Here is an 11649-nt window from a genome sequence, read left to right as displayed (position 1 = left end):
TTAAAACAAAACATCTTTAAAAACATTATTTAAAAAAGCTTTCAAGACTTTTTTTTCAAAAAGGTTAAAAACATTGGTTTTTTTAAAAAAAGTTTTAAAAACATATTAAAAAGCAATTCCAACACAGACACAGACATTAATGAAGGAAAAGACAGTAGACATTAGAAAAAGTGATGTCACTGCTGCAACTATGCAATATTATACTTAAAAAAACACATTTTGACAGTTATTGCTACAATTTAGCTGTGGGTGTTCAGTGTTGCTGCATTAATGGTGCCATCATTTTGCAAAGAGGTCTGTGAGCCTCCTTTTCAACCTGACCAGGTACCAATCAAATTACCTTTGTAATCCTGTCAGGTCAGGCCACCCCCTCCCCCAGCAGACCTGGCAGAAAGAAGCCTCTCCTCTCTTCCACTCACAGCACTGACAGAACAGGAAGGAAGGATTTTTTCCCCTCCGATCATAATGACTGATGAAAGGGCTGCTCCTTCTCTTTAATTCTGGAAAGCAGGCAGGGCATTCCTGCCTGAACCTCACCATCTCCCCTCCTCTAGAGCAGAGGCAGCCAGGGCCAATCCTGCATTGCTGTTGGCTGTCACTGAAGAATCACAAGGAGAAAGCCCTGTGCTCCTTTAATCTTGGTAGAAGGATTATGGTGGCGGCTGCAAAGAGAGAAAAAGGAAGGAGACCAGATTGCTTGCCGGGTGGGTGCAATCCGGTTGCAAGTGCAAACCCTGCTCCATTCAGAACTTTTAGTTTGCTCCATTTTTTTTTTCAAATGCAAGAACGTGGAGTGTTTGGTAGTGCTTTTTAATAATAAAGCCTTCTACTGTAGAGGAGAAATTCCACTTTAGGAAGAAAACCACAGTTGGTTAGGTGTGCTAACACTCCCTGATGCAGTTTGTTCTTCTGTGGTGAAAAACAGAAATGGATGGACTGATGGGAGAACCTGAAAATGGATCTTTGCTGCTAGATCCTTCAGCAAGTTACTCACCTTTGGACCCATTTTTGCAGACCCTGGACTTCATTGAGCCCTGGAACTTCCACCTTCTATCTGCTCTGATGTTCTTAGTGACTGTCCTGTCTGTGTTTGAAAACGTTACTGTCATCCTGGTGACTCTGAAATTCAAACAGTTGAGGCAACCTCTCAACTATGTCATAGTGAACCTCTCTGTGGCCGATTTCCTTGTCTCATTGATTGGGGGCACAATCAGCTTTTCAACTAATCTGAAGGGTTATTTTTATATGGGCCACTGGGCGTGTGTACTGGAAGGATTTGCAGTCACATTCTTTGGTAAGCGAAAGGTTTGTTATCTTACCACCCCTTAAAATAAGTAACATTTGCTACTGCATTTAGATTTTTTGTACATTAACAGTGCAATCATATTCATTTTTCCATGCTGTGCCTTGATAAGATTGCCAAGTATGTTTGCACTTGCTGTTCCTGACATTGCCTTTTAATAATACACAGTAAGGGTTGCTAGCAGCAATCCATTCGTGATATTGAAAGAAAATGTGGATTTGTCTCTTTTAAAATGTTGGAAGAAAAACAGTGTGCTACAGAAGCTGAAGTTCATGGTGTGTGTGTGTGTGTGTGTGTGTGTGTGTGTGTGTGTGTGTGTGTGTGTGTGTGTGTGTGTGTGTGTGTGTGTGTGTGTGTGTGTGTGTGTGTGTGTGTGTGTGTGTGTGTGTGTGTGTGTGTGTGTGTGTGTGTGTGTGTGTGTGTGTGTGTGTGTGTGTGTGTGTGTGTGTGTGTGTGTGTGTGTGTGTGTGTGTGTGTGTGTGTGTGTGTGTGTGTGTGTGTGAATGAGACACACTTTCTTGGTAAACCTTTTATAATTTGAAGTGATAATGCTGAAGTCTGTCTCCCTGAAAAATAACAATGTTGTAACTCAGGGCTATTAACCAATTAAAGTGTTCTTTGTTGATTAACTGTGGTGCTTCATCTGGCTAATTGGTCAATTACTCTGCATCTACAGTCACCCAAAGAGGGCTCCTTGTGCTAGCCAATGAATCCCAGCAGTCTTCATATTCTCAGAATGCACTTGTACCTGGCTTTTCTAACAGCATTAGTTTTATTCCTAAATGAAATTTAGTCATGAATGGTGCTGCCTTTGTACTGTTCACATGGCTATTTCAGTGCAATTATGCTAGATTAGGATAACAGGAAGCTGTCTGTTACTGAATCAGACCACTGGGCCATCTACCTCTGTATTGGCTACACTGACCGGCAGTGGTTCTCCAGGATTTCAGGCAGGAAACTCTCCCTGGAGATGTCAGGGATTGAACCTGGGACCTTGTGCAAATGCTCTTTCACTGAGGCATAGCACTTCCCACTGGGATTAAACAGGGGATTGCCCCATTTTATATGGAGACAGATATGTACAGTTTCTTTTCATGGCAATCCTGTGAGGCTGAGGGATAGCAACTTTGGTTCCTGGCCACTGAGTGAGCATCAGAGTTGCATGGGGACTTGAACCCAGGACTCTAGCCCAAATCAAATATCCCGTCCCCTTTACAACAGCGCACTAGCTCTCAGTGGACAAGTGACGATTGTTCCATATATAGTTGTGCCTTTGAAAAGAGTCCTCTGACCAACTATTTCTGTCTCTGGGTTAAAAGCAATAATACTGTACTCTAGGACAATTGGTGCTGTCTTTTTCAAGCATCCCCAAGAAAATGGCAAGGGTTTTTGGAGCACAGAATCTTGTGGCAATAATAATACTAAGGTGCTGCTGGCAACATGTGAACTCTACCACAGTGCAGTGACCCTAACGGATAGCCAATAGCCAACATGAATACAGCATCTATCCCTTTGCTGGAATGATTGCTTGTACATGTCGAGTAGCTTTGGACAGAAAGCTCTGCTGATTGGCTGCACAAGTGATGTGCATGTTGTTGGCAGTGCTTCTTGTGACATCAGAAGGGTCACTAATGCAAGAGAGAGAGACACTCACAAAGAGTCTCCATATCTTAAAGTTGGTAGATGTTCCCATTGTGAGTTTCCCATCAGATGTTACAGCTCTGTGCCACCAGCCAAACTGAGAAATCCCTCAAGTATATCTGCTTTCCCTGTATCATCTAAAGCTGCTCTTAGTAACAGTCCCCCCATCATACGTCGCCATGTAACAAAACTTAAGTTCTTTTGTGTCCCCTGGATTTCAACAGCAGAGTAAAAATATACTTAACTTTCTTCCATTAGGATCAATGGGATTTAAATGTGTTTAACTTTGGCCAGTTTGTATCTAAACTTGGAGAGTCCCCTGAATGCAAAATTCTAGGTGCCCCATTTCTCTGAGCCCTCTGCCCCCAATGCAGATCAAATGTAACAGACAAGAAAATTATTCTGCCATCACTTCCTTCTTTGCAATCATTCTCACTTAGTGGCTTATTTATTTATTATTTGTTAGTTACTTTTCTCACATAAGTGACCCAAGATGACTTACATTAAAACCAGTGAAAACAAACACAATAAATAAAAACCTAAAAACCACATCAATACAAATAAAGGGCAGGTCTACAGGTCCTGTCCCTCTAAAAGAGGCCACCAATAGCTGAGACCCCACACATTAAGAGCCAAAAGCCTGAGTAAAGAAGAAATACTTTGCCTGGCACCTAAAAATAGATAACAATGGCTTCAGGCATGCCAAGAGCTTGGAGGCAACCAAGAGGTCTTCTGTATCTTTAAAAGTTGTGCAGGGGGAAGGGAGAATTCCACCTTGTGGTTTTTCCCATTACAGGGTTGCAAGAACACCTGCACTTGGCTGACTTTCTCTTCTCCTAAAGATACAGGATCAGTCTCAGGCCCTGAATCTGGCAACCCTAGGCTCTCTGGACTGCTCTTCTGTGTATTGCTTCGTTTTCTGCTTTGTGTCTGTGTGGTGTGAGAGAGCAAACAGTAGAGAAGGGATGGGGTGACTCACACAAACAGCTATGTAGTCTGGCCATGCTGCAGGCTCCACACATTGGTTATGGCTCCTCCCACTATTGGCTATAGTCCCCAACAGACTTTTCCAATGGGTCAAGGGCCCTTTATAGGTAAAGTTCTCCAACCCCATCCCACCCTTGTCTGAAAAATGTCTCTAGGAGCAAAGAGGCTCAAAGGTGGGGGAAGAACAACAGAGCAGGTGGAACCAACATGGTGCCCTCCAGAAGTTGCTGGACTCCAACTTCCATCAGCCCAGCCAGCATGGCCAGGGATTATGGGAACTGTACTGCAACAACAACTAAAGGGCCACAGATTCCATATCCCTGCAATACACCATACTGACTTTTTTCTTAATTCTGCTCATTCTCATTACAGGAATAGTTGCCCTCTGGTCACTTGCTCTGCTTGCATTTGAGCGCTACATTGTGATTTGTCACCCAAGGGGAAACATGCGCCTTAGAAGGAAGCATGCAGCTCTGGGAATAGCCTTTGTGTGGGTTTTTTCCTTTATCTGGACCATCCCTCCTACAATGGGGTGGAGCAGCTATACTACCAGTAAGATTGGAACGACTTGTGAGCCCAACTGGTAAGGCAACTCAGGAATGCAATATTTATTTGATCAGCCCTAATCAGATAGAACCTAAAACCCTTGTGTGGTTTTTATAGGTATTCTGGAGACTACAATGACCATTCTTTCATTATTACATTCTTCACCACCTGTTTTATACTGCCATTATTGGTGATTTTGGTATCCTATGGAAAATTGATGCGGAAACTTAGAAAGGTAGGTGTGAACATTAACAAGAAATTCAGATCACAACGAAGGGATAATTTGGAGACTTTAGGCCATAAGCTTTTGTGTCAAAGGGTCAAATTTTAGGTGGACTACGTTTGCTATCATTGAACTCTTAATTAGTCATGTATATTGTGCACATCTTAGGCAGTGCCCCAAATTAGTACAGATTCCTAGGTCAGTGGTATGTTGAATATGTCCAGATGCTCATTCAAGCATCAGAAATCTGAACAATGCCATGGACACATGTTCAACCAACCCACTTTCTGCAGTGCAGATAGATGTTTACCAGTAGTGCAGATCTGTTGATGGCATTTCCATTGTGTGTGGAGTGGTGTTTCTGCATGGTCTCATGACACATCATTCCTTTAATAAAAGGTGCATTCTGCTTCAGATTGGTTAATCTTACAACAGCATCAACACAGTTGCAAATGCAGGCATGACATTAGAAGCCATGGTGGCATGGGATAGGGAGAGAGGAACACAGTAATGTAGGAAACTGCCTTACATTGAGTCAGACCATCAGTCCATCTAGCTCAATATTGTCTACCCTGACTGGCAGTGGCTCTCCATGGTTTCAGACAGGATTGTCTCCCAGTCCCACCTAGAGATGCCAGGGACTGAACTTGGGACAGATGTTCTACCATGAAACACAACAGGACAAATTAGTTGAGGTTATATCTCAGTGGACTTAGTCATGACTAACTTCAGCTGGAGTCCACTCATCTGTCCAAACAGAAGAAGAGGGCTTTGAAGGCAGATTTTGAAATGATAGCACAAGCTGTAGTTTGCAGTGGGAGAGGGAAGGGAGACAAGCAAACAACCTAAACCAGGTGCTCCTTTTTCTACTTAACTTTACAATTGCCACCAAGGGCTCCTCCAGATGACCTATTTATCCTGACTTGCTTGGACACACCTTATGTGGAGGTTAGATTATGTCCAGTATTTATTGAGCATTTATCCTGATTTGCTTATAAGCAGTGAAAGCACCTTGGACAGCTCAAAAGTTCAGACTAAAACCCAGAGCAGATTCATTTCCCCTCTGACATCGAAGCCACCAGCACCCATTGCTTTCAAGGTCTTTACCAGTGTGGTGTAGTGGTTAAGGTGTTGGACTATGACCTGGGAGACCAGGATTCGAATCCCCACCCAGCCATGAAGCTCACTGGGTGACCTTGGGCCAGTGACTGCCTCTCAGCCTCAGAGGGAGGCAATGGTAAACCCCCTCTGAATACCACTTACAATGAAACCCCTATTCATAGGGTTGCCATAAGTCGGAATCGACTTGAAGGCAGTCTATTTTTTTTATACATCTTCCCCTTAGTCATTTCTTCATTCCACACTTTTCAGTTAATTTACCTGTCAATTTCCTAATCACAAAAAGTCTGTTTCTTTTAAAGTGGATTTCTTGCACTGGGACAGCAGAACACTTTAGTCTACTTTTATTTATGCAAACCTAAATTTCCCTACATGCAGCTGAATCCCTTTCTCAAAATACTGACAGTCTGCAGGTGCCCAAGTTGATCTCTCCACCCCCAACACACACCCTAGCTGCCTCCACTAAGCAGCCCTTTAACTGGTGGAACTTTAAAAAATGAACCAGTCCATTCTCTTTATTGGGTTGAGTGATCATGCAATTCGGCATGGAGTGTGTAATATGGCCACAGACACTTAACAACAGCTACAAATTGCTTCCCATTAAGCAGTGGCAGGTGGCAACTCCATGTTAGTGGGGCAATGGAATAAATCTGGGTTTTAACCCAGAGCAGATTCCACTGCTCCACTGACATGGAGCCACCACCTGCCACTGCCACGAGGAATCCTGAAGCAATTTACAATATAATTCATTAATAGGCAAAAAAAACCCTTGCGGTTTAAGAATGTATCTTTAGCCAACAGATATTTCTATCAAACTTGTAAAAGCTGCAAAATTGGGGAGCTGTAGTGAATGCACCAGGGGAGCAGGAGACCTGACCTCCTCTCTGAGATATTGTACTGTCCTACAAATTTGTCAAAATGCAAACGCAATTTGGCTTGGTCTTTCACAGTCCAATCCACTTCCTGTGTAGCTTGGAAGAATTTGGTAACATGCGCCTCTGAGCATATGGTGAGTGGTGGCAACACCTCCAATCAGCCCAAATAACAGAAACAAGACATGTGTTGTGCTGATCTTTTTTTAGCAGCATCCATCCATCCATCCATCCATCCATCATCTTAAAATAACAACAGTACATACATAACATCAATTCAAATCCAATACAGATACCAGCTGGGATAATGATTTAAACCCAAACAAACTCATTCTTTACTTAAAGTTATTTTGTTGGCTAACAGGGGAACAAGTTTTGAAAATATATTCTTTAAAAATCTATTTAAAAACTGTTACAGTAGTTATCCATGTGAACAAATAAAAAATAACAGAGGGAAACTTATCTAGCTAAATGTAGACTAGACTGTTTCCCTACCCAAGTCAGCACTTACCAACTGACATCCCTCAGTTCAGCTTCTGGGTCTCTCTGCCACTTTCTCCTGGCTGCTTTCTTCTTCAGTGGTGTGGTCCAGCCATGGTTTCTAACACTGGAATGTGCTTTATATGCAGTCACTAAGCTCTTTCTCTCTCTTGAAATGCTTTAGCACTCCAGTTTCTTCAACTCTTGCCTATTCTTCTCCATCTGCCAGCTTTCCTTATATGTACAATTTATACTCCCCTTCCCAATCTTTTGACTAATCTGAATGCTAGTGGAGTGCTATTTCCATTTCCATTCCCTAAAGCCTGTGCAGTTTTTCTCTTCCTCCCTGAAATCTTTTGGCTTCATATCTCCTTGATGATCATGTTCCTAGGCTGAACTTTTGTCCCTTCTGTGAACTCTTCTCCCTCTTGGTCAGAAGAGCCCTTAAGGAAAAGGAAAGCAACTATTTTAGTAAATGAATGAAGCCAGAGTTGCAATTGATGAATGAAGTAGAGAAATGTAAGCTCATGCATGTAACAGAGAAGACCTGAAAACAGCTTCAAAATGACAGAGGAAGTTCCTTCTTCAGCCAGTGCAGAAGGTACTTCTTGGCTTATTTTGAATACCAGCCACGAGCACTCTTAGAATACACTGCTTGCTTTTTAATAATTTAGTCTTGAATTTATCTAAGCATAGGCATCTGAAGCATGGTTAGCATAAATCTTAAATCTCTTTTGACCAATGCCACCACCCCACCATCTGAAATGCCTCATCTGGTATTTTATTTGGTATGGTATTGCCAGCTTGCGGTTGAATGGATCTCATCCTGCTTCTGTACTGCTCTTTTGATGTTACTGGTTAGTTTTGTAATTTTATGTTACAATTTCAATGATAACTTGTACCTACTTTAATTGTAACATTTTTGTAACCTGCTTCTGTTAACCATTTGGTGAAGGATGGCCTCTAAGTTCAAACGAAAGTAAATAAATAACAATTGGTGAAAGACATATAATAACACAACTAGTTTACAATCCATGAAACTTGAGTTCTTTGCATGGTTTAGGGTTGGCATTGGGGAAGAGTATGACATTTCATTGTTATATGTGATAATATATGCCGATATACAGATAATGTTTGATAGGTTTGTAATAGTTTAAATATGGCAAGTAGAGACTGAGGGGAGGGGGAGTGAATTAACTGTAATGTTTAGGAATGCTATGTTTTTATTGACTGAGTGAATGAGGGTTGATGATGTTTATCTGTGTGTATAACAGTTGACACACAGGGCTTGATCTTGGGAAGAGACAATCGGTTTAGAAGGGAGATTAGTAGAGGGAAGAGTAGGCAGGATTTTCTTATATTCTTTGAGGAAAAATTAATAAGTGTAACTTAAAGGAAACTATGGAACCTTAATCTGTAACCGCATGCTTTTAAAACATGAGTATTAAGTATTCTTGTTTTTGTTTACATCTGTTACATACATTCTGCTTGGTTTAAACACACACCTGGTTCTTGGCTAGCCATCACAAAGAATTCTATATTGGCAAAAAGTACATAAAGGTTGAAACAGTAACATGGTGGCAGCCAACTTTACCCCAGTGAGAGAAACAGTTACTGGTTTCAGGGAAGCAATCCATAGCTAGGTTCTTTAAGGGCAATAACTGAGCCAGAGGGGTTGTGGCTATCTGTTGCCTGTATAAGTAATAAGCAGAGGTATTGCTTAACAGTACATATCCTTTCCTGCTTAAGTCAGAGAGTGATAGCAGGGGGATACAACAGACAGTAAAAGCTTGTGCCTTTAACATCTGTGTGGCAGGAAGAAATTTAACAGGTATGGAAATGCTATTATGAGAAAAGCTTCAAGAGTTTAACATTCTGTCTGTCAAATCACTTATTAGTTGTTTGCTGCCCCTGACTCATTTTTGGGTCCTCCACCCCACCTACAAAAGAGGGTTCAAATTTTCATATAACATACAAATTTGTATCCTTTTTGTGTGTGAGTGAGTGAGGCCAACAGCCTAATTCACATAAACTGAACTGGACCCAAAAATCCTGTTGGTTACTGATGGATTCTGGGTAGAAATCCTTACTTTGCTAGTACTCTTGATGAGATCTCTCCCCACCCCTCTCTCTCTTTCAAGGTTTCAGATACTCAAGGCAGATTGGGTTCTACAAGGAAGCCTGAAAGACAAGTTACTAGAATGGTTGTTATAATGATCCTTGCATTTTTAATTTGCTGGTCACCCTACGCAGCCTTTTCAGTCTTGGTCACTGCCTGTCCTTCGATCCAACTGGATCCTCGTCTTGCTGCAATCCCAGCTTTCTTTTCAAAAACAGCTACAGTGTATAATCCACTTATCTATGTGTTTATGAACAATCAGGTATGGCATGTCCTTTCTTTGGGTATTTAAACTGAATTGTTTCTCAGTCCATGGGGAAGATTTCTGTTTTGTTTTCCCTTTCATGTTTTAATTAATGGTTTCTGTCTACTTACTTGTTAAGTTATTGCTTCATTCTCATGATTTACAGGGTTTTTTATGCAGCTTGTATATGGGCTATTGATTCTGGCTTGCATTCCAGAATATATTTACTTCAGAGTAGCTCTATTAAAATCAATTGCAGCGCTTTAAGAGAGAGTGGGCTGAGGACTATGCATAACATTGGTTGCCAATCACTCTACTAGCAGACTCCTTATTTAGGAGACAATGGGGCTTGGCCAGCTATTTTACTTTATTTGTTTATTTTGTACTTTTATGCCCTTACCCTTCCACATGTAACATTTCCAGGGCACGTTACATAATGGCAGTTGAATAACAATATACAAAATATGAAGACAACAAACTAAAAAAGACACAACAGCATTAAAACATTAGTGGCACTGTGTGTGTGTGAAAAGGAGTTTCAACATTTCAGTAAGCAGCATAAAATATTAATGGGAGTTTAAAAGCCTTGGAAGATACAAAGGTCTGTTTTTGGTCTAGAAAAGACAGGCATATAGACACCAGTCAAGCCCCTCGGATACCCTAGGGAGAGCCTTTCAAAACCAGGGTGCTGCAGATAAGAAATCTTTCCCTGGTTTATTATTTATTTTTATTAATGCATTTATACCCCACCTTTCCTCCAAGGAGGTCAAGATTTCTCCCCCTCTCCATTTTATCCTCACAACTACTGGTTAGTGGGATATGCATAGGATGGCTAGCGCTGGTTAATTTCCAAAAGAAGAGCACAAGGAAGCCTGCAAGAAGCCACACCCTCTTACTTTGATGTACAAATATGGCCTGTAGTTTGTTCAGTTCTGAGGAGAGCATGTACATGCTCAGATGCTTTCCATTTATTACTCATTCTAATAACCCAGGCCAACATAATCCAGGTCCTGGAGGAGCATAGCACAGGTGAGATCTGGCTCAGATTATACCCTTAATGCTACACGGATATTGTATCAGTAATATATCAATAGAGTGTTTCACATTCTCCAAATTAAGATTAAGGGTACATTTTGAATGACTAAAGAGCAATTATTCCTTTTAAAGTTAAATTATAAATAATTGGTTATTTTTTCATTTCTAGGATTATTAGGGTTTTCACATTATTTCAATAAAATAGTACAATCCCTTATTTCCCTCCCCAGACCCCCTTCCTGCTCCCTTCCCTCCCTCTGACCTCATTTTTTGGGGAGGTTTACATTTTCATTTCTGATGTGTTTGGCGTGTTATGTAATGTTCAGATTCACATGCTCAGATAAGGATTAAGATAAATGAGTGTCAGTGTTCTGCTAGAGTCCTAGATGAACAACCGTTAAATTGGAGAAGTTACATACAGAGGATAAAACTTCCCACATATTGACAAGGTTGTAATGTTGGTCTAATACAATACAAACCTTTTTTAGTTCACACTGAAATAATAATCTTGCATAAAATTCCAATAAAAGTAAGTTGTGATTTCTTTTCTAGTTCCGGAAGTGTCTAGTCCAGTTGTTTCGATGCAGTGACCAAGATACTGCAGATTCCAATGTGAAACCTGTTTCCGAGAAGGCAATGCTAGCACACAACAAAAATTGTGGAGGGACGACCACAGTAACAGCACATGTTACTGTCTTCAGCCGGAGAAGCGAAGATGAACAAAGCAGCTGCCATTCTTTTGCCCAGCTGACAATTTCAGAAAACCAAGTTTGCCCAGCATGAATACAACTTCTCAGGAAGATGAACCAGAGCTGTAAGCCAGAAATGGGGGACTTGTGGCTCTGAAAATGTTGTTGAATTACACCTCCCATCATCCCTGAGCATTGGCCATGCTGGCTGGGGCTGATAGGAGTTGACGTCTACAAGCTTCCCCATCTCTACTGCAAACTAGTCCATTGTTATCATTCATTTTCACAAAATGGCCACCAAAAAGAATGCCAAGGCCAAATACAGAATGTATTCTACTAACTGCTGGTATTGTTACAAATTCATTCAGGCTGCAGTCCTATACACACTTAC

General features: G+C 41.2%; 1 protein-coding gene across 1 annotated transcript; it reads left to right on the top strand.

Moving 5' to 3' along the window:
• The first annotated feature begins 927 nt into the window (after positions 1-927).
• Positions 928-11352, top strand: LOC133389663 (vertebrate ancient opsin-like). Its single transcript, XM_061637693.1, has 5 exons — positions 928-1294; positions 4304-4514; positions 4595-4712; positions 9313-9552; positions 11122-11352. The coding sequence occupies exons 1-5, from the start codon at positions 928-930 to the stop codon at positions 11350-11352; spliced, it is 1167 nt and encodes a 388-aa protein (XP_061493677.1).
• The last annotated feature ends 297 nt before the right edge of the window (positions 11353-11649 follow it).

Source organism: Rhineura floridana, chromosome 7 (genome assembly GCF_030035675.1).
Source record: "Rhineura floridana isolate rRhiFlo1 chromosome 7, rRhiFlo1.hap2, whole genome shotgun sequence".
Classification (NCBI taxonomy): Eukaryota; Metazoa; Chordata; class Lepidosauria; order Squamata; family Rhineuridae; genus Rhineura; species Rhineura floridana.
Note: the sequence above shows the minus strand (reverse complement) of the source record. Positions and strands in the feature narration are given on the sequence as shown.